Here is a 24,422-nt window from a genome sequence, read left to right on the forward strand (position 1 = left end):
TGAAATTTTACCGCGATTTCGCTGGAAGCGGGTTCAATTTTTCAGATTAGCACCCGCTCCCGGCGAAATCCTGCGGTTGTCCTTATGACAAATTTTTAATTAGATATATATATTCTCATACAGTAAGGACGTTTACTATGTAGTCATAGGGAATATAATTATATAAATTCTAGCATATAATGCAACCCGCCTTGCATTTGTGTAATGCAAAAAAGTACTATATAGGCGATATCTAAATTTTACAATAATTAGGCAAATTCAATATAAAACTCAGAAAAGTTATTAAGATTATAACTGGCTCATAATAATACAAAATATGTGTAGAGAAGAAATAATATAAGACTAATCTCTACCTAGCTCACTGAGCCAATCACAAGGAGTATCATAAATTATGCAGTATTCTAATAAATCAATTTAATTCATTTGAACAATATACAAAACTAAACGGAAAGTTTGGAACAATTGTCAGGGTAGCTACTGGACCGTAAAACAAGAAATAACAGTCAATTTATTCGTTGGAAAAGATTGTTAGAAGCTTAAAAAAAATTGTGTTAAATATTATTTTATATCACATCCAATTATGGGAAGTAGGAGGATTTAGCTTATTAAATGAATTAAAACTCCTTTAATTTTAAATGAGAAAGTTTTACTTATGCAGGTATTTCAAATTTGAAATTATTAAATTTTTGGAAACCTTTCAGTTTGAAATACTAAATAGGGATCTTTTAAAATTAAAAGATATTAAGAGCCATAGTTCTAAAATTTTTTGTTAGAAACTGTTTAAAAAATCGTCAATGACAAAATATAATGGAGCATTTTAACTTAAACAATTATTTTTAATGGAACTACTTCATTATTCCACAGATTTTTATGAAAAGAGAAGCATTAAGAATTGAATAATTATTCTATTAAAAGCGTGCAATTTTTGATTTTGAAATTTTCTAATTTTGAATTGAATCATTCATGATAACACAATATTTTTCTTTCCAGTCTTAGCATTTAAATTTTTAATTTGAACATTTTTATTTTCAATTAAAAATGTACAAATGGAATAATTATGATAAACAGAAACTAGCTCGTAAATTAAAAATTTTAAGTCTCAATATTTGTTAAATTTCCAATATGCTATACAGCCTATTAAAATTACTTAATTTCAAACCTTTTAAATGGAATCACCATAGACTAGATAAATTGAAAATTAAAAGCCGCAATATTTGTTAGGTTTTGGATATGAACGGAAAACAGTGAATGGCGAAATTTTCCGTTGTATCGTGCATCATTTCAACTGAAACACATTTTTTTTTATTTTGTAAGAATTACCATTTTATGTTACGTGTGCAAGGAATATCGTAAAAGCAGTTATTTTAAGTTCTAATGTTTACTAAATTCCAGGCAAAATGCGTGCAGAGTTCAAATAATGCAAGGCAAAATGGAAAATATAACTATTTACTTTTTTTAACGTGCCTGACGTATAACCTTTCTAATTTAAATTATTTAAGTTTTAACGTTTTGAATTGTAAATTAAAATAAAGAATTCTTAATTTTTCAATTGAAAGATTATCTCTTTTTCGAAGCCATTAATTTAAGCCTAATCAAGTAAGAAGGCTTTACAGCAGTAAATGTTATAACATATTATACAATATTGAACGGATGCGATACTGTATAGTATACGATATTAAACGCTTTGAAGATTTGACATATTTATACGAAAATTATGGTAATCTTTATGCACAGTTTTTAGTATTAAATTCTAATAAAAAAATAAAAATTTAAGCAGAACCATATTTTTGGTTTAAGTCCGATTTTTTGAATGAGCAAAATTGATTTTTTAACATTCAGTTACTTCTTATTTTAATTTGAAAAAATTGTCTTATTTATAATATGGCCTAGGTTAAACTATAGAAGCAAGCCGTAATTTGTTTTGAGTTGAAAAATGCTTGTTAGATTTAAAAGCTGTTAAAAACTCATATAACACTAAATTGACAAATATTTAAAAATTGTAAAATCTCAAAAGAAATTTGTCTAGGTCTATAAGGTAATTATAGCTTGCTCTTGCCAGTCTACTAAAGATAGGTCGTCTATACACTTGAAAAAAAATTTGAATAGAAATTAATTGAATCCTAAGATTCACTTTACTACTCATTTTTAATTTTTTGTTACTGCCATTTAATACACAATTTTACATATACAAAATTACCATAATTTTAATACACGTAGGAAAAATTATGTGATTTATGAGAATTAAAAATTTTAGGACCTCTTTGCTACACTCTCTAATTTTTATTTTTAAACAGTCATTCAAGTTTTTAATATCAACTTTTTCGCACTATCAATTTTCGATTATTCAACAATTTCATAATTTCGGCCCAGCAATCTTTGGGATCACCATACGTCAATTTACATCCATAGCTATGTAATGATATTAAGTAATTTCATTTTCTAATTCATTCAAGGCCTTTTACACATTTAATTAAAATTATTTTTTCTTTCACTTATCAAGTAAAGCTAGAATATTACCAATTTGGATTTCAAGTACTGCCGGTTAAATTTGACATATTTAAATTATGATAGAGCTAAAAAAATTTCTCTTTGAAGGAATCAATGCTCTCAAAAGTCTGTATAAAATGAGCCCATGATGAAGCCAATTTGACTATCTTTTAAGCAGATATTACAAAAATATTTTCAGTTTTGTTTTCTTAAATTTTAAGTAATATCCGAAATAATCTTATAAAATCTTATGAATAAGATTATGAACATAAGTGTAAAAAATTCTCAAATAAAGGACGATATATTTGTCGGTATACAGGTACAAGTAAATAACAAATTTTCCTAGCACAGTGCAAGAACTTAAAGTTGTACCAAAAAAGTTAGAAAATTTTCATTATTCTTTGTAGAAAGAACCATATTTTTGCAAAATATATAAAACGTATAATCATGAAGCTTCTATAAAAGTCTAAAAAAATATATTTATTTCATTTTTATTTGCCTACAGATAGGATGTTTTGAAATTTTGCACTGTGATAGGCAAACATTTTCAAACTTATAATTATTAGCTTTTTCGAAGCTGTTAAAATATAGCTTTAACATGACCCTGAGAACATAAAATTTTTTTGAATATTTCGGATATTATCTAAAATTTAGAAAATAATTGAACACTATTTTTGCAATATCTATTTAAAAAATAGACCAATTGGCTTCATCCTGGGCCCATTTTATATATAATTTTTAGAGCAATCAACCATTTGAAGAGTACAAATTTTAACTCTGACATAAATGAAGAAAATAAAACCTACTCAATCATAAAAAAAGAGGTGAACGCAAAATTATGATCAGTAGTGTATGAATAATAAACACTAACAATGCACGAATTCTAACCAACTAAGCTGACGCTTTCCAGATCTGGAATATTAAACAAAGCAACCATCTCATCGCTTTTTAATAAAATTAGTGAAGTTTTATCTCTCTAAGGGTCATGTTTTGTGCCCAAAGGATTTTCGAAAATTTAAAATTTTGAGATCCACTTTTCTAATAATGATATTATTTCTGATATTTTTTCTTCAAGTTTTAATGAAACCTATAGTCTTTTTGTTTAAAAAATGTGGTTTTAAATAAAATATAGAAAAAACATTTTTTTCGAAATTTACACAAAAAAAACTAAAAAAATTTTTTGATTGGATTCTGACAGAATACGTTTTTATTTTTCATTTGAAAGAAAAATTTGAAGGACATTCATCTGGTTCGCGAGTTATGCTCATCTAAAAATCAGCTGCCTAGTCGAATGCTTGTGTCGTGCCAGGCAGGCAGCAGACATTGGCAATCCACAATGCCACTGGAATGCTGCTCTTCTCGCGAACCAGATTAGTGCCTATCAACTGTTTTTTAAAGCAAAGATAAAAAAGAACACGGAATATGATTCTTAAAAAATAAAAAAAAACTATAGCGTATTTCTTCAAAAATCTAATCGAAAAATTGTTTTAATTTTTCTGGTTAAAATAACCGATTTCCGGTCAGCCCTATACGACTCTTCAACTTTTGCTATAGAAGCTGTTTTCGCTTACGCGTTCTACTTGACGGGTGAAAATCATCTATTGGTCGATAGACGGCGCTACAATCGTCCTGTTCCACAAAAGCATTGAGTCATATGAGGAAATTAATAATAAATTGAAAATAAGAATATTCCCGATTAACTTAGTTCACGAATATAATACTGATCATTCTTTTATGTCTAATTAATATTTAAAAAATGTTAAATATATTAAATTCGAAAAAAATTATTTTAAAATATGTCGTAAATGTGCTATATATCGCTATATTCCATCAAATACAGCGACATATAGGACTTGGATTGTAAGAAATAGCTTATTCTCTAGAATTCTTCGATATATAGCAGTTTAAGCAATTTTTTAATAATTATTTTTTTAGATCTAATGAATCTAATATTAATTAAATATAAATTACAGATCAAAAAATGATGAGTATTAATTTAGTAAACTGAACTAATCAGGAATATAATTATTTTTAACTAATTATCAATTTCCCTATATAAATGATCGTTTTCTGCTGTAAAAAACGAACCCTGCCAGAAATTGTATAAAAATCGTATATTTAATGATTCAATAATAATCCGAAGACTAATCTAATGATTTTTCACTAAAAATACCTATTTTTAAAGTAAAAAGCCAACATAACTTACAAGTTTTAAAGAGTTGTGAATCTTCTTAAAAATATTTAACCTTTTTTTTTTAAATACCAATTCATGACAAAAAAACATAACCAAATCCAAAATTGTTATAAGATTCTAAATCTTTTGTTCTCATCATAATGATTTTTGTTTGAAAATTCCAATTCACTAACATAATCTAAAGTTGCTGAAAAATTGTAAATATTCTGTGAAAAAGCATTATCATTGTTTAATATATCAATGCCTGCTGCTGCCGGCCTAGCTACTGCGCGGTACAAGCATTCAACGAGACTCCTGTTATTAACGTCTAAATAAAAACTCGCGAACGACATGAGTGCACATTAACTTTTTTTATAATGAAACATTAAAAAGCAAGGAATATGATTACAATTTTGGCATATCACGTATTCCATCAAAAATCTAATCAAAAATTGTTTTATTCTTTTATTGTGAAAGATTTAATATTTTCTTTTCTTGAATATTTCACATATAACAGAATTTTGTCTTACAAAATGCCTATAAGCTTAATCAAAATCCGAAAGAAAATTTCGGAAATATAATAATTGAAGGAAAAGTCCACCTCAAATTTAAAAATGTGATTGCTCCCACAATTTTTAACAATTTCGAAAGCCCGTCGGTCGAAAAACAACGCTCAAAGTAGAACAACTCCACTAAGTTTAATTAAAATCAATTAGATGGCCGCTAGGTCTGATACTACTGACCTGGAAAGCGACAGCTATCGAAGTACTTGGATCTTGCTGAAGAAATATCAGCTAAGCAATTTTCTCTAAAAAGACTGGGTCAGCTAACAAATAATTTTGTTATTATTTGATTCTATACATTTTATGAATTTGGGAACTTAAATAGTTCGTATTTCTCACTGTATTTCTGAATTAATATCTTATAAAACAAAATATTTCCTGATAAAATGTGGTTAAAATATTTTGTTTTGAAAAAGTTATATGTACTCCCCTTTGGAAGAAACAAACTTCTTACAACGATCCTTGCACTTTCACAAGCACTCCTTAAATTGAACTTGCGGAATAGTTAACAACTGCTTTGCCGCATTTCGTTTTATTTCATGTACGTGATAAAATCGTTTTCCTTTTATAGGATCCTTTAAAAGAACAGGTCATGACTGTGTGGGGTCTGCGGAAATTGAGATCGTGTTTCGCCAAAAATTGCTGAAGAAGCTGCGATGAATGGACAGGTGCATTGTCGTGGTGCAGATCCCGGTCGCTACTTTTCCATAAATCAGTCAATTTCCTTTTTACTGCGTCACGTTATCACTTCAGAACTTCTTGCTAATACTCTTTATTTACCGCCTGACCTTTTGCAGCGTATTCATGGTGCAACACATTCCTGGTCGAAGCCTTCGCTCTCGAGAATCCAGGTGTCTTCTACTGCGAAGATGCGGCCTTTAACTCAGGTTCATAGCTATATACACATCTCAAGGAATTACCTTTTTGAACATTTCCAGTATATCTCTGATTGATTCCAGATTGTCCTGAGCGACAACCACTTAATAATTCTTCTGGTTTTATGCCAGCAACCATGAAACGAATTTTGCAGTCGCCATGCTGCTTATCCTAAAATCTTGACTCAAAATTTTCGAAATAATAGTTTTTGGAATCTTGAGGTCTTCCTCTATTTCTTTTACTGTTAAACAATGATTTATATTAATTAACACTTACACTCCATCCGAATTTGGAGGTGCTATGGCCATTGCGAACCTGCCGGGGCTAGATACACTTTCCGAATCATAACAATAGGTTCCAAATATAACTGGTCTTTTTTGCCAAATTTAATTCACTCATTGTTCGGTGCATTCCGTCATCCTGAAGTGCGACGCGTACGCGGTTAGACGTTTATGCAACTACATACACTAGTCGATTGAAGATAGGCAGGTACATGTTACTTCGTAGGGAACCTTACAGATTTCCCATCTACATGGGAAATAACTGTTTTTGACAATAGCGTAACTAGGTATAAAGTTAAAGCACAAGGTCGGATACTTTCCGGACAGACCTCGTGGGGGACGAAAGAGAATTATGATATTAATAGATACGTTACAAAAACTGAAAAGGCTGCCCTTTTACTTTAAGCGATCTTCGCTAAAAGGCAGAAAATACATCAAATAATATTTTTCTTTTTCTAAAAACTTTTTCATGAGGCGTCGATAATACAACCGTCTAACCTAGTCATAATTACCTCTGTCATTTCGTGCACTAGTAATACTGGAATTGTGAGTGTGGTCACATCATTACAACAAGCATTTTTTAAAATATTTCTCAATCCTAAAATAGCAGGATGTCTTGAATTGATATCACCTAAAAGAAAATACATATTTTTTTAAATCTATAAAATTAGTAAAAGTACCACAACCTAACAGTGGCTCATATATTATTTACCAGATCTCAAGGAGTCATTTACGACCATGTGAAATACGACGTGAACTTGTGCTAGATTCGAGTGTCGAGTGATAAACACATCACCTGTTTGAAGCACCTTGCTTGAGGATTTTTTCACCTGTGAAAAAAAAGAACAGTTTTTTTAATAAGATATACTAAGTTTACTTTTTTAACGTTCAGGTGATAAAGGAAACTATTATTGACTGTGAGCACTTACTAAATGGAAATTTATAAATGACTGGCAGCGCGTGAGGCGGCGACTGTAGAACTAACGGTTATATGTATTGTATCAGAATATATAGGCTATGCCTAAAAAAGTTAGATAATTGATATGGTTTTTCGAAAGTGGGCTTAAAAAACTAATTCTACGTAAGTTCTTGTTGATTTGCATAATTTATAGCTTAGTAAATAATTAAAAAGCAGGTTTTTAAAACAATACTTTCATTCGCAGGTACTGGTCTTTTTGACAGTCATGACATTCCTTATTCTTCAATTTATCATTGTTTTTGATCAAAATCGCATATAACTTTACGTGCCGAAAAAGTATGTTCACTTTCATTATTTAACCTCATTATTTGAACAAATAATAATAATCATGTGCACTTAGCTGCAACCCACTCCATCAATGATAGGGTAAAAACCAGGCTTTGCCCAATATGTCAAGGCACACCGCTCTGATCAGATCACTTGATTGCATTAAAAATGCGTCCACGACTGATGATATATACCGGGACAGCCCTGTGCAAACTATTCAAACCAAAAAATCTAACTCTAACCAAAAATGCTTTCGAATATCTATTAAGTATCTAAAGTAAACTATCTACTAAAGCAACTATCAAAAGAACGAGACATCACTTAACATGTACAATGTTCTCTCTAATAATGTGTTGTCGCGTTGGTTTTGCGGTAGATCTTGGGTTTTCCTCTCATGACTTTGACGGCTATGTTGGCGGTAGCACTGCTACTGAAAGGGTTTTCCATGTCAGACAGGCAGATAATGAATAGGAGAGGGACTAAGAAGAACACCAACACCCATAAATCATAATGGAGAGTATTTTAAAGATTCTGAAACTCTTGTTGCTTTCCGAGGATCGTCGGGGCGCCAATGACTCTGCCGCTGGGAGCCATCTCATGCGGGACGGTGGTGCTGGTGATTTGCGAGATGTTCAGGCAGATCACAATAATCAAACATCTGGCCAGCAAGAACATCTGCGACAAACAGTAAGCAGTGGAACATCAACTGTGCCTGCTGAGGATCCTTTGGTTATCGTTAGCTATTTGCAGCCAATCACCTCGACAGAAATATCGTGGGAGAGCATCAAATGGGACACTACAATAAAAGAAGAATGTGGGCGTCTCTATTACAAATGTGCGAAGATTCAAACCAACATGGAAAAAGGATACAATTTAAGGATGAAATTTGCTATAAAGTATCCTAATATAAAGAAAGTCGCATTAAGAGATCTTATCGCTAAGGTGAAGGACATCAGGACTAATCTACACAACCTATAAGACCGAGCAATGAAGATTAAACAACAAGTTCATTTGACGTGGAAAAACGGCGGCAATGAACATGAATTAGAGGAAGCCGCGTCACACGGTGAATTAGGGGCAATTGATGTTTTTCATCAATCTGTTGATGATCAAATACCATCACATCTTCCAGAGGTGGACGACCGTATACAACCAGAGGCCGAAGTGGAGGTTCAGCAACTCAAAAGTCGATTGAAATAGACATACCATATGAACAGAGGTGTTATGCGCCTTTATTTTTTGACAGAGAAAAGTGAGCAAAGTTTGAGGAGAGAATATCATAGACTCTTCTTACTCTAATACCCAGAGTTAGCAACAAGAAGAACTAACACAAACCCATTCTCTACCCAAGATGAACATCACAAATTATCTGCGAGCACTAATAGAACACCTGAACAGCCAGGTTTCACCTACACATTTGAAAGGATCACACACTGCGTTTGAGGTACAAATTCTTGTAAACTGTGCAGCTGTGTCAACGTTAGGAAGTCGGGCCGTAGAACTAGGCCTGCAATTGCAGTCTTTGCCCCAGGAAAGAATCGAAATCCTGATACACTATGTTAATAAAATCATCTGCCCTCGGTGCATCAACACAGTAACACCAGCAATTTTGGATGAGATTATGGACTCCCAACGCCAGAGACTTGACTTTCTTACTGCTTGACTGCGACGATAAAAGAAAATTAGTACAAGAAAGCAAAAAAATCGAAACTTTAAGGCAGATGAAAGAATGTTCTATCGTGAACTGAGTGCAAAACAAAATAACGAACAAGACACAGAAGTCCTCATTTGGAGGACATGATTAACTGCTAGTCGGGTATTTGGAAAAAAACTAACAGAAGCAATTTAGACATTGCTTGGTTCTAACTATCGAGCACATTATTGATGGTTGTCGATAAGTGGCTCAAAGAGGATATACGCAGCAAAAATAATGCGAAGAGCATTACAAATCAACAACTTTCCCTAAACCTATGCATCTTAACAGAATGGATGCATTTCCATAGACAAAAATTTAGTACCAGTTTTAGAAAACGAAGATACATCTTATATTGGGATATTTGAGCAACTGAAAGTAAAAACAGGACATATAAAATTTGGAAGTAAAAATGGAACAAACATTTTTCGGAGTAAAAAGGGAACAAACCAATCTTCCGAGTAAAAAGGGAACAAGCGAGCGCGCGGCTGGAGGGTCGGGATGCACGCACAGATGTTAGATGGGGATATAGGCTCAAACCGTGCCCAGTTTTGGATTATCATTTAATCAAGACTCAAGATTCCCAAATGAAAAACAATAACAAAAAAGAAAAATACAATAATTTACAAAAATAAATAATAACTGATATTCTGATTACAAATTTAATTAATATAATTATTACTTTTGATGGAAAAAATCGACATTTTTACTAACTGAAAATCAAAGTTTTTTGGAAATATAAATTGCAATTACTCCGAGCAAAATATGTTTTACAAATTACTGTTGATAACTGACAGTGTTTTTTTAACTTGTAATGAGAAGATGAATCACAGTATTATTTAACTTGTAATGAGAAGAAGAATCATAGTATTATTTAACTTGTAATGAGAAGAAGAATCACAGTATTATTTAACTTAGAAAAAAACTTTAGCGGTAAAGTTAATCCGTAGCGTAAAAAGGAGCTGTATAAAGATTCGAAAATACAATAATGTGTAGTTTGCAACAATTCGTATAAGCAAATGTGCATCTGAGCTCAGTGAACCATAGATTTTTCATTCAAGGATTTCGATTTTCAAAATATATCGTTATTTTTGTCTTCAAATTATTCTTTAACTAAAACCGGTCAAAAGCACTCATTTTAAATAGTCATACACGTAAAAAATTAGTCCGTGTAGGCGACAAGCATACAAGGCGTTTGTTTCAACAATTAAAAAATATATTAAATAAAAAATGCTAGTGTTCATCTTCATGCACGGCATCATGTATTCGAGAAATAATGCATCTTCAGGATTGACAGGGGGAAAAATTGTTTCAAAAAGTAATAATTTTTAAGTAAATTGGAAATTAGTTTTAAAATACTTCGCCCTGAATGTGACAAGAAACTTCTCTCTTAATTCGAATCAGTGAAATTTCACTGTAAATCAGTGAGAGACTTATATCTATCAGTAGAACAATTGAATCAGTTGAATCATTCGCGTATAGAGTGCTATTTTCTATTTTTTGGGCCACTTTCCGGACACAATACAAGGGGGTTGATACTAGATAAAAATTGTATGTAAACAGTAATAAATAAACAATTAATATCAAATAATAAATAATAATAAATACAAGTATAAAATTCATATTGTCAAAGATTTGACAAAGATTTAAATAATTTCACGAATGTTACCAAATATTTTGCAAAGATTTGTAAGGATTTTGAAAAGATTGGACAAAGATTCCAAACATTTCTTAAAGATTTCGAAGATTTCACAAAGGCTTCAATAGTTTCCCAAAGATTTCATAAGGACTTCAATTATTTCATAAAAATTTCCGATACATTTCAAATATTGTACAAAGATTTCAATAATCTCGCAACGATTTTAATAATTTCACAAATATTTTTCAAATATTAAAAATATTGTAGAAACATGTATAACCATTACAAATATTTCACAAACAGATAGATAATAAAGTTTTCAAATAAAAATAAATAAAGACTTCAGAAAGATTTCGCATAGAATAGAATGATTTCCAAAGATTAAAAGAATCCCGCAAAGATTTCAGAAAGGTTTTAATCACTTTTACAAATATTCTCAAACATTTCAAAATATTTCAAATATTTCGCAAAAAATTTGAACAATTTTACAAAAATTTCAATATTTTCGCAAAGAAATAACAAAGATTTTTAAGATTTCGCAAAGATTTTGGGTAGATTTAAAGGATTTTACAGACTTCAATGATTTCGAAAATATTTCAACAATTTAAAAAATATTATCAAATATTTGAAAAATATTCTAAATTCTAAAAAAAGAATGATTTCGCAAAGATTTTCAACGATTTCACAAAGGTTTCAACGATTTTCCAAAGAAATAACAAAGATTTTTAAGGTTTCGCAAAGATTTCGGATAGATTTAAAAGATTTTACAGGCTTCAATGATTTCTCAAAGATTTCAACAGTTTCACAAATATTTCCAAATATTTCACAAATATTTCCAACTATTTAAAAAATATTTTAACTATACGACAAAGATTTCAATGATGTCCTAAAGATATGGATTAAGAAGATTTCACAAAGGCGTCGATTATTTCACAAAGATTTTAGGTAGATTTTTTGAAAAAATTCAAAAGTATCTGATGAATTTAATCAGTCGATTTCAAAGGGGGGCCAATGAATAACTAGCCCCTCCCTGCGTTATTTCTGAGGATGGCAAGGACGACTTTTAAAGGAAATTTTCAGCATTAATGATTATTATACGGTAAAATTAAAGCTTTAAGGTATTTTAAAACTAATTTTCAGTTTTTTAAACAATTACTATTGTCTTAGACCATTTTTTCCTTCTGTCAATCCTGAAAATGTATTATTTTTCGAATTAACGATACCGCTTATTAAGGCTATAGGTAATATTTTTTATTTAACATATTTTAAAGGCGTTAAAACAAATCTTACATGTTTAATTTTTTTCCCTAATAAATAATTAAAATTGAGATTTTCCTGGAATTGATGACCCAATTAACGAATGCTGAGAGTAACTTTTTTGTTGTTGAAAAGTTAGTATTTTCTTAAATTAATATTTTTATTTGAAGACAATTGGAAATCATTTAAACAACTACTAATTCCTAAATTATGCCTTTTTATGGGAAACATGGAGAAAATGGTTTCTTTTCGAATCTCACACACAATGTCGTTTGTCGCAAAAAGCTCATTTGGAGTTTCGAGGGTGATTTTTGGAGTATAAAAAACAACCTTTTTGGATAAGGTATTGAATTTCAAAATCAACGAGTCTTGTTGCAAGCTTTTCTTTTAATCGAATTTTCTTCGGAAACGAAACAAATTAAAACTCTTGGAGTGCAAGATGTGCATGCCATTTTTTAAGCAGCAAACTCATTGTCTGCTTTCCGCCTACACGTGCTAATTTTGTATGTGTGTGCACATATAAAAGCATCATTACGCATTGCGTAATGATCGCTGTACGTTTGCTTATACGAATTGTTGCAAAGTACACATTATTGTATTTCCGCATCTTTATGCAGCTCCTTTTTATGATACGGAGTAACTTTCCCACTAGAGTTTTTCTAAATTAAATAATGCTGTGATACTTCTTCTCATGCAAGTTCAAAAAACACTGTCACATATTAACATTGATTTATCAAACATTTTTTTACATTGTTCATCATTTGTATCCTTTGCCGAACTACGCTACGCATATTTCTTTAACATTTTATCGTTTATTTATATTGCACTCTGAGTAATTGTAATTTATATTTCCAAAAAACTTTAATTTTCAGTTAGTAAAAATGTATATTTCTTCCATCAAAAGTAATAATTAGATTAATTAAATTTGTAACCAGAATAGAGGTTAAAATTTATTTTTGTAAACTATTGTATTTTTCTTTTTTGTTATTGTTTTTCATTTGGGACTCTTAGTCTTGATCAAATGATATCCAAAGTTTTGCACGGTTCGAGCCTCTATCGACTACTAACATCCGTGCGTGCATCCCCTCCCTCCAACCGCGCGCTCGTTTGTTTCGTTTTTACTCGGAGAATCAGTATGTTGCATTTTTACTCGGAAGAAATTTTGTTCCGTTTTTACTCGGACGATTTTTTTGTTACTTTTTTACTCTGAATAATTTATGTTCCATTTTTTACACCCAAATTTTATATGTCCCGTTTTTACTTTTAGCCGCTCATTTCTCTCTAGACGGATCATTATGTTACAGCAAATGGACACGACATCGTGATACATGAGAAAAGAGGCGGAAGGGTCAAGATCATCGAATTTGCTTGTCTAGTTAACCGGAATTTTCGGGTAACATATGCAACCTAGATCCATAAGTATAACGAGCTAAGGCTAGAAGTGAAATCAATATGGAAGAATATAAAACATGCATCTATTCATTCTACTGCGATTTCGCCTACAGACAATGCGCACGAAAGATGCACTGTCGCATTGTAAGAAACTTCTTAGACCATCAGGAAGCAAGCGACTAAAAAGCTGTGGAGTGGTTGACAGTACCTCTAGGAAAGCATCCAGAGGTGACTAATATCATTTTCAACGCATCAGCCGCTGTTTAAGAGCAACAGCTGTAAAATCTGGACTCAGAAATACACCATGCTCCTAATATTGAATCAATTTCAACATCGTCGCAAAATGTTCAAAATATCGTGTTAAAATGGTTCATAACATCGTCACCTGATCAGGCACTTGACTTCGTCCGCGGCTAATAAGAAAAAACGCATTTACCCGAGAATAATTTCTAAAAAAGTACGTAGATATTTATTAATTCAATTTAAAATATTTACAAGGTTATAAATAATAAGATACAAATCACGTCAAATATAGAAGCAGAATGGTAAGTGCTGTACAACATAACGTCATAATAGAGTATTTATGCAATCACTTATTCTGATTAAAGACTTTTTCCAGTAATACTTTCTTTGATACTTATCAGTTAAAGCTAATCATCTAAAAATATGAAATTCTAGTATTTATGGAATAAAATAAGGCACTTAAATTTTGAGGTAGGTTCCAGATTTCAAAGCACTTAATGACACTTATTTTGCTTTACGAAATTCGTACAGGGTAAATATGACATTAAAAATGCCTATGTTAATAAAATTGAAATCTCTTTTTTATATTTCGAGTCTATTATTTGCGTCTTTTACAGATGTAGTTTCAGCTTTCATTTCATCCGCTATTGAACAAAAAGTTAAACATGTTTCCACAAGGGGTAATGCTTCTGTATATAATACTTAGTTTATAGTTTCCAAACGAGGAGCTACCATCTAAACACACACACTCATTATGATTTTGAGTTGACTGATTCAAAATTTACTATTAAAAATTCAAAGTTTAAAATGGCAGGTTCAAAATGACACACAGTATTACAAAATGTACGGGAGATGCAAAGAAATTCGTTATTGGAGGTTTCTAGGGTTTCTCTTTACGAATTTCTAATTAAGCATGTCAAATAGAACAATTATAGTCTATGCACACGCTATGAAATGTTATTTATTTTGCTGATTAAGAATTTCGTATAAAAAACAACATAGTTCAAAATGTCGGTCAGTTCCACTAAAAACTATCTGATTAGCATAAAAATCGATTATCAGAGGTCTTTGGGGTCGCTAATTATGAGTATTGTAAATACAAACTTCAAAACAGCGGAGGCCACATGGTGGATCAGTTTACAAAAAATACTCAATTTTCGTAAGAATTTGTTATGAAACGTTTTTGGGACCTCTGATACCAAATTTCGTATTAAAAATACGAAATCGTCATGAAAGTTAGATACAAGATGTCATCTAGATCGCTTTCCACAAACATTGTGTCATAATTATAAAATTATAAAATCTATAATTATATTTAAATTTGCAAATTCAGATATTTAATAAGTTTGAAATTATAACAATTTCAATACCTTCGAGTCGCGGTAATGCGAACATTTAGCGAGAGGAGACTAGCCACATGCTCCCTAACTATGACGCAGGGATTGATCAGAAGTTACAGGGGGGGGGGGGGGGGGGGGGGGGGGGGGGGGGGGTCAGACAATTTGAATTGCAAATTCTACGCAGAAAATGTGAACAAGAAACACAGAAATGTTCAGAAGCGATAAAAACAATCTTAATTATGGATGATATAGATGAAGTAGCAAATGAAAAGTAAAAAAATAATGAATAAATATAAAAATAAATGTATGAAATATAAAATTGAATATTCAATATAAAGAAATAATATAAACAGTGAATAAAAATAAAAAATAAATTGAACAATGAGTGTGTAATACATAATATCGAACTGTATAATGATAAGAAAAAACACCTTTTTTCTTGCCGGAGTATAATTATTTTAATAACGAAGTTTTGCGATAAATACATACAGTTGGAAAAATTATGCCAATATATACATTATTTATGCATGTTTTGTGTCATTTGCCTAAATCGATTTTAAATCATGCAGGCTGAATACGATTTGATACCATTTTTTTCTTCGAGTTACGAGTATCTGAACTTTTAAAACTCGTGACGCATTTCATGAGAAAATTTTCTGCAAAGAAAAAATTTTTTGGTTACTCAAAAATTATTATTCACATATGGTGCGAAAACAAGATGGGATACAAAATAAAAATTTACCGGAAATTTTGAAAGAAACGCAAGATAGAGAAAAGTGCCAAGAGTCTTTTCTTTAGGGTGTTTTAAAAGTTATAACTTAGCTTATTTGTCTTTCTTCGTATCTCGTCTTGTTTCTGGACAGAAAGTAAATTATCATTTTTCACTAATTGGTAGTCAGATAATGACAGTAGTACCATCCTAAAACCAAATTAAGAAACAAATAAACGCCGGCCTTTTTGATAATAATGAGTTCCAAAATTTGCAGAAAAATCACCGCCATTTTGTCAGTTTTAAGAAATCTAAAATCTAAATTTATGTCACACAGTTTTTTTAAGTGCAGTTCCATTTGTATAAATTGCTGCTACCGGTTTAATTGATATTTAACATATATTTAGGTTCATTTATTAAAAAATAAAAATGTTTCTTTTACTTACTTGTGAAACATACCCGTCACACCTTTCTTATTCTTTTTTCCAGTGCAATTCTTACAAATAGGAGCTGTATAATTCACTATTTTTTCTAGTAATGATTTATCACAATTTAAAAATTGTTTACATTGCAAAATTCGAAAAAATAAATGCAAACTTGTACAAAAAACAATTATCGCACCTGTACACAATATATGTATACCTATATATACAATTTTTACAATCAAATATGGCGGCCTTCCTCCCTGCGAATCAACCTCGCAACAAGATGCCTAGTCCCCTCTTATTCCTATGTCCATGATTTGATGAAATCATCAAATATAGAAATGAATAGTGGGGGAGAAGAGGTTATAGCATCGTTCTCACTATTGAGGGAAAAACGTACTCAATAGCGGGAGTCGCAGTACTGAATTTTTAAGTACCGCGACTCGAGTGTATTACCAAGTTCGAAATTTAAAATTTTTTTAAAACTGGACCCTCTGAACATTTATTTAAAAACGGTATGTTTCTTAAGTTTATTATGTTGCTTCAAGGAGATTTTAAAATTAGCAATTTTCTAGAAATGTTTGATTTTTTGTATTACAGTGGACTCTCATAAAGCTACCGGTGCTCGGGACCGAGGTCCTCACTCAGCGCCCGCATGGTCAAGCAACGCCAAACAATAAATTTAAAAATTACCAACTTTGAAATTCTAAGATTTGCAAACTAGGTACTTTGCTAAATAATTTATAATTTCAAAATTCATGAAATCCCTAAAAAATAAATTTTGATATTGCTAATTTTACATTTCCAATTCTGAAATGTTTTACCTTAAGGCCTTGAAACCAGGACCCATCCTCAAAATAGAATTGATTCATTTTACTCCATCAATACTAAAATTAAACCTTTTTAAGATAATTAGGGCCCATTCCTGTTTCGAACTAAATTTCTGTTCTTGCCCAAATATGGAAGTCTTTTATATCTTAATTACAATTGAAGACAGTACAGCTGTACATTTTTGTAATTATGAGTAAAAATTTTTATTAGTTCTCAAATTTCTTCATATTCATGAATTTTTTCGAAGTTTTTCAAATGTTCCCTATTCCTTCTTGTATAAAATTTAATCCTCTAAACTTGACTCTTAAATGTACCCAAAATTCCTTATTTTGAAAAAAAAAAAACATTTTTCTGTCTGCAAATCACAACATTTTTTACATTCACGACTTTAAACTCATTTACGTAGAACACTTTAAGGTTCCAAATGACTATTTACTTATTATGCGAGTATTTCGAACTCTATGCAGGCCGTGCGGCTGGCGGGTCAGGGTGGTCAGTCCCATTCGAACTTGCTCGAGTGATCAGGGTCGGAATTTGATGATGGGTAAGTCTAGCCCTGCGCCACCCCTTCAGCGAGCACAGGCGGCCGCTCAGATAGCCTACAAGCCCCTGTCAAATCTTCAGGAACGGGAAAAACCGGGTTAAAATTTTCTGTATATCTGGGCCTGAAGCGAATATTCTGGTTCTCTCTCCGGAATTCAAGGAGATGGGGTACAATATTTACATCCCTCCTTCCCTGTTAGTTAAAAAGGCCATCGCTAATGAAGTTCCCATCAAGCATTCGATTCAATAAATTGTGCAGAGAATTTCTCCGGAAGCTCCCTGAGGTGTTTTTTCTGCCAGAGATTCAGACACGCATCGGATCAGTGCAGGGCTTCTCGCCCGATCTGTGCCCGATTGGTGCGGGATTTCATAAGATGGAGAGCTGCCAAAACAGATTCAGACCCCCTCTCTGCTCAAATTGTTGCAGCCAGCACTTGGATTCATCGCATGACTGCTCGGTCTACACATATGAATTTGAGGTCATGAGATACCGATTCTGGAACGACTGTGGGTTCCACAACCTCACAAGATTTCTCTTCCTCTGCTCCCATTTCTTTTCCTCAGCGAGAAGAAGGTCGGACACAGACTAGTAGTCGCCCTCCTAGTGTATCTTCGCTAGTACTGGGCCTCTCTCGCCACTCCCAGATTTCGTTTAGGGACGCAGTTAACGATCCTGTGGAAATCAATATCCAAAATTCCGAACAGACTGGAGCTGCTCTTTCGGCTTTGGAGAATGAAAGGCCCTTTACCCCCAGCAACAACTTACTGGAAGAGACGGACATGGTTTTCTAGGGCTTCAGAGGTGAGTAATATTCTTGCTACTTAAATCTCTATTTAAATCTTATTTGGAACAATTGGATCAAATAAACTTAAATGACGAATAAATTTGTCAGAGGGGAGTAAGATCAGTTTTTTGCTGGTTTCCACATCAGGGCGTGAATTTTCATTGACGCTAATAGTTTGTTGTTGTTAATAAGCTTTCGATACCTTATTTTCAATTTTAATGTTTAGTCTTCAATCAAATCAGTAAGACAAATTTGAGTTCATTTACAAGTTCTTAAAGGACAATTGAATCCGTTAAAAAGGAATATGGTTGGTGATTTGAGTCTGATCTGTAAATTTTACCCCATTTGTATTTATCTGATATCGATCCTCCAGCTATCTTAAGTTTTAAACTTCATTCTGAGAAGGTAGATTTCAATGAGGAGAATAGAAACTAAATTGTGCATGTTTTCTTACATCAGAATTAGCTATTTCAATTATATTAAATTTGTTGTTGGTAACCAGCTTTCGATTTTATTCTTAAATCTTAAGGTTAAATAGAATTAGTAAATTGAATTGTAGTGAATTAGCAAGTATTTAAAGGACGATTATATCCGTCATAAGGGAATAAGGACAGAACCTTACTTGTTTTGTATACTAAAGTCGGACATGTATATTATACTTGAATTCTTGTGTTGTCAATAAGCTTGAAGGAGGACAGAATTCCATAAATGGGAGTAAGTATAGAAACTCACCGGGCTTCATATTTAAGCCACTCTATTTTTGATAATTAGCTTTTGGCTTTTGTTTTATTCCTAGATGTTAGAAGGAAAGTGGAAGGAGAATTGGAATTGGTTTATTAATTTTTCTAAAGGTATTTACTATCTTTTGATCTTCTGGTTATCTGAAATCTAAAATTCATTCGGAGTAGGTAGATTAAATAAACTTGAAAGACGGACGGACCTGTAGGAGGTGAGTAAGAACTGATATTTGCTGTATCTTCACATCAAATCTAGGTATTTCATTCATACTAAATTTTGGCTTTAGGCTCAACCTTAAAAGTTAAATAGAATTGGAAGTTATAAGATGAATTGAAGTCTGAATTGTAAATTTATTTCAACTGTATTTTTTGTTATTGATCTTTTAGATTATTTTAGTTCACAAATATTATTCTGCACAGGTATATAAAAAAGCATCTATTGCAATTGTAGAAAATATTTGTTGATGCTAATAGCCTTTCGTTTTATCTTCAAATAAAAATTTAAGTTGGAATTGGTAAGGGGAATTGGAGTTGATTTATAAATATTTAAAGGACGAGCGAGTCCGTCACATGCCAATGAAGATAGAACTTTCGGGCCTCTTAAATTAATGACAGATATTTCTACTCAATTAAAATTTGTTTTTGCCTGTTGTTAATCAGTTTTCGGCCTTATTATCAAACTTTGATGTTTAACAGAATTCGTAAGATGAATCAGAATTGATTTAAAATTCGACTGAATCTGTCAAAGTGAAATAGGATAGAAACTTAAAAGTCAGTCGTATTTAGTATATAAAATTTGGCTGATAATAAGCTTTTGGTTCTTTCTTTCGAATCTGGTGTTGGATGGATTTTGCAGGATGAATTGGAGCTGATTTACTAAATCTTCCTAATCTATTTAGTTGTTATCGATCTCCCGATTATATTAAGTCTTACAAGATACCCGCCGTGCGCTATAGTTAATAGTCTATTAAAACCTCATTAGAGGTTTATTATCTTAATTCTGGTTATTGGTTTACTCTATATAGCTTTAGTTTGGTGATTGTTCTCAGCCGGGCAGCTGAAATGACGGGTTAGAATGGTGCAAGGAAGGCCATTAAATTGGCCAATTGGAATTCACACAGTGTATCGAGCAGGAGGGGAGGTATTGAATCCCTGCTTTTTGAAAATGACCTGGACCTTTTATGTTTTACAGAAACTTGGTTGTCCCAGGAGCTTAGCTTCGAAATTCTAGAATACTTTACTTATAGAACGGATATAAGGGGTGGACGTTTAGGTGGTGGTATCACTCTATCTTCATCCTAAGGGAAAATCGCATTTGCGGTGGTTTATGCCGCTCCGGACTCTAAGGTTCCCTATGATACTTGGCTCACCCTGATCTCAAAAATCGACGAGCATGGAAACATCATATTTTGTAGGGATTTCAATACCCACGCTCCAATATGGGGATCCTCCACACCTAATTACGCGGGTAGACAATTATGCGCGGCGATTTTCGATTTCGGGCTGGTTCCACTTAGTGATTCAGAGCCCACGTTCCTGTCTTCTTACGGTTCCCTTTCTAACAATCTTAACCAGGTTTTCAGTGAACCGGGCTTAGCCCCGATATCCTCGTGCAGGGTAAGGTGTAACTCATACTCATTCGATCATGTCCTGATCTTTTGCAGATTTAATACAACTCCTTTCCTTGCGAAATCTGCCTCGAGTAGAGTTAATGTCCAGTCCCTGAATTGGCCACTCTTTAACAGGCAGATAGAGGAGCTCGTTCCAGCCATGTCGGATGCTCTGCTTGGAGACGAAAATTCTAGTTTGATCTATGAAAGACTTATCAAAAGATTCTTGGTTAACCAGGCATGGAAGCTGAACACAGAGTACAGGCTTGTTGATAGGAAGGTCAAACAATTCATTCGAGATGTGAAATATCAGACTTTTAGGACATTTCATGAATCCATGGATCGAGCCTCCGGTTTGTGTAAAATTTGGAGGGCAGTTAAAGCTCTGTCCTCTCGCTCTATGTCTTCTAACGCTAACGTTATAACGGACGCGGTCTCTGCTGTAATTAAGGAGCTTCGGGAGGAATTGGAGCCCCCGGATATTCCCCCGATAGCGGTGAAGCCAGTCCGAATCGTTGATGAGTCCGACAGTATGAACATGGACTTCTCTTGGATAGAAATCTTTGCAGCGCTCTCGGCATTTAGGGTGAAGTGGGCTCCAGGGATGGATGGAATAACCTATGAGATACTGAGAGGACTTTCTGATGGAGTTCTGCGATTCGTGTTCAATATTTTTAATGTCATGTACAGGGCGTCTTCATTCCCCGAAAAGTGGCGGGATACCTTGGTCCATTTCATTCCGAAAGCAGGGGGGAAGGGCTTCCGTCCGATATCCCTGACATCCACATTTTGTAAACTCTTCGAAAGCCTGGTACAGAAGAGACTGGAATATCTGACGGAGCATAATAACTGGCTGCCGGAATTCCAGTACGGACTCAGAAGGGGGAGGTCATCGATGGGCTGTGTGGGGTCGGTAGTAGCAGATGTTATGCTACGTTTTGGTCGGCGGAGGGGAACCCTTGTCTTGGCCTTGGATATTAAAGGCGCGTTCACCTACGTGATTCCCGGGGTTTTAACTGTGGTCTGAGGGAGCTTAAAGTTCCTGCGAGGATCCTCAATGTTGTTTTCTTTCTGATCAGCAGGACGATATTATATTTTGCATCGAATAATTGTGACCCCAGAAGTTGTGGTGTGGGTGTTCCCCAGGGGGGTGTTCTCTCCCCGCTTCTGATGCAGGCGCTCGAGTCTCTCTCTCCGTGGCTGGGTGGGTTAGGTCTGTCGATCTCTGTACCCCAGTGCCAACTGTGTTTTTTTTCGAGAGCTAGATTGGACTTGAGTGAGATTTCCCTGGGGTTTAAGGGACTGTTATATCTTGCCAATCTATCCTAAAGCATTTAGGGGTTATACTGGATAGACGTACGACCTGGATATTAAGAGCATAGCAGTCAAAGGTTCCAGAGCAATCAACATAATGAGAGTGTTCGCTAAAGTGACTTGGTGCAGTATGAATCCATCCGGGTGGCTCTGGGATGCATGAGCTCAACTTCTATCCCTATTGTTCCTTTGGAGGCGGGAGAGGTTCCTCTTTCACTGAGGAGATATCACCTAGCCAATAGGTACATCCTTCGAAATTTCAGTTGGAATAATAATCCCTTGGTCGGTAAGTTGTCGTTTTTGGTGGAACTGGCTAAAAGCAAGAAATTCAGGGTTCGCTGGGTGCATGTAGATTAATTAAAGCATTAAATTCAATGGCCGGGTTCTTCTTCTTTGGATGCTTCGCAAAAACCCTCATATTTTGATGAGGAGTGGGAGGATCTATCGGCAGTTATTGAGATGGAGCTTGAGTCCTGTTCCGTGTTCAGGGACACGATGTTCTCCCAGCGCTTATTCGATGCTTTTGTGGGCGATAGATAAGTGGATGTGCTAAAGGATCCTAAAAAGGATGCTAAAGAATCCTGGGGCGGGGTTGGCAAGACGTGGTTTCACGATTCCAAAATCTGGGCTGAGGTTTGGAGTGCGATTAAGAGATTTTGCATCCCCAACAACTAGCGAACCATACGGCATATTTTATGCCCTTAAACACGTTATCGAGAGGGAGCAACGGAATTCCATTATTTTCTCTGACTATCGTTCTGCTCTTATCAATATAAGGGACCGACTTTTTAATCATGCGGGGCATCCACTTGCACGGCTTACAGGGGATCGGATGGCCGCGGCTGTACATTCGGTTGTCAATATCAGTCTTGTATGGGTTCCGGCACACGTGGGTATTTTGGGTAACGAAGGGGCTGATGAGTTTGCGAAGTCGGCCTCTAGACTTCCATTCGTTGCTCAGAAAGGAATCCCGATAGCCGATCTTCGTCTGGTCTGTCAACGCGACTTCCGAGACTGGTCCTTGCTGTGCTGGCCCTTTGGGGAGACGACGGATTCTAGGGCGGACTACTTCTCGCATATAAAGTCAAGAACCCTAGGGCGTAGTTCCAGGTTTGCGGTTTTCCGAGGCGGCTTATTAATTTGATCACGAAGTTACGCTCTGCTCACATATGGGAAGGGAGTATTTTGCGCGGATAGGGTGGAGTCTACCGGTAGGCTACAAGTTTGACGCCGAAGTCAGAAACTTAGCACACCTCCTCCATCAGTGTCCGCCGTTGGCGGGGGACAGGGCTGCAATTTACCGCTATATTAGGCAAAGTTTTCCGGATTTGGTGTCCTCGGACACCAAATCGTTGTTTTTCTGGGGGTATTCTAATTTAATAATATGATTATTTACGTGGTGCATTGGCCATGAGTTGGGTCCTGTGTGGGGGTGTCCCTTCCTTCCTTATCTATGGAACATTCTATGGTTAAGGTTGCTGCTGCTAGATGGAAAGACTCCATTGGGACATTTAATTATTTATTGGATATATGGCTCATTCAATCTAAGAGGTCACCAGCAAAGAACAAGAAGAAGATCTTGTTATAAAAAGTATTGTGCGTGTCTCGTAGGAAGCACTTTTCGTGACTCATCAATTATTTTTGGACTCTCCTTCGGTTAGGGCACATTTTTTTGCAATGTCATTCACTAGAAGGGTGTCGGCAATACATATGTTAACCCTAGTAATTCGGTATCATGAAAAAGATGTAAAATTGTAATTCGTAAGATAAAAATGATGTTTATTATGACAAATGTTGATTTAGGAAAGTATAAATCAAAACAAAAACTAATTAGAAACAAAAAAAAATAAGGAACATTAACAATTAGCATGAATAAAAATTATAGCAAATTGCTATTCCGCCAAATGATTTTGGTTAAAATAAATAACAGGGAAAATAGAATCTGAGAACTATTCATAGGCGCCCAAATAAATAACAGTTACGAGGGTGGTTCAAATATGATCGAGACAAATACTCTGACATGTTTATTTACTATCGAAAAAAGTTTTAAAAATTGACAGTTTTTCTAGGTATTTCCCCTCACAAGTGACGCATTTTACCCACCTTTCAGGAAGTTTTTTGATGCCGGTATCGAAGAATTCCTTCAGCAACTCGGACAGCCATGTGCGCACGAACTCCTCTACCTCGTCGTCGGTGTTTAATCTTTGACCACCGAGGGCTTCTTTCAGTGGTCCAAACATGTGGTAGTCGCAGGGTAATAAATCTGGACTATAGGGGG

The 24,422-nt window shown here is 34.0% G+C and overlaps 1 protein-coding gene across 3 annotated transcripts in view; it reads right to left on the bottom strand.

The window, feature by feature from the left end:
• The window catches only part of LOC117172181 (protein C12orf4 homolog), a 134,154-nt gene that overhangs the window by 52,190 nt on the left and 57,542 nt on the right, over window positions 1-24,422 (bottom strand). For 2 of the 3 annotated variants that reach the window (XM_033360013.1, XM_033360014.1), the window contains exons 7-8: window positions 7,093-7,210; window positions 6,893-7,011 (exon numbers count right to left, since the gene is read on the bottom strand). The exons of the other annotated variant lie outside the window; for it this stretch is intronic. In XM_033360013.1, coding sequence (XP_033215904.1) covers window positions 6,893-7,011; window positions 7,093-7,210 — 237 coding nt within the window. The remainder of the gene's footprint in view (window positions 1-6,892; window positions 7,012-7,092; window positions 7,211-24,422) is intronic. 3 annotated transcript variants of the gene reach the window in all.

The sequence above is a fragment of the Belonocnema kinseyi genome, chromosome 4 (assembly GCF_010883055.1).
Source record: "Belonocnema kinseyi isolate 2016_QV_RU_SX_M_011 chromosome 4, B_treatae_v1, whole genome shotgun sequence".
NCBI lineage: Eukaryota > Metazoa > Arthropoda > Insecta > Hymenoptera > Cynipidae > Belonocnema > Belonocnema kinseyi.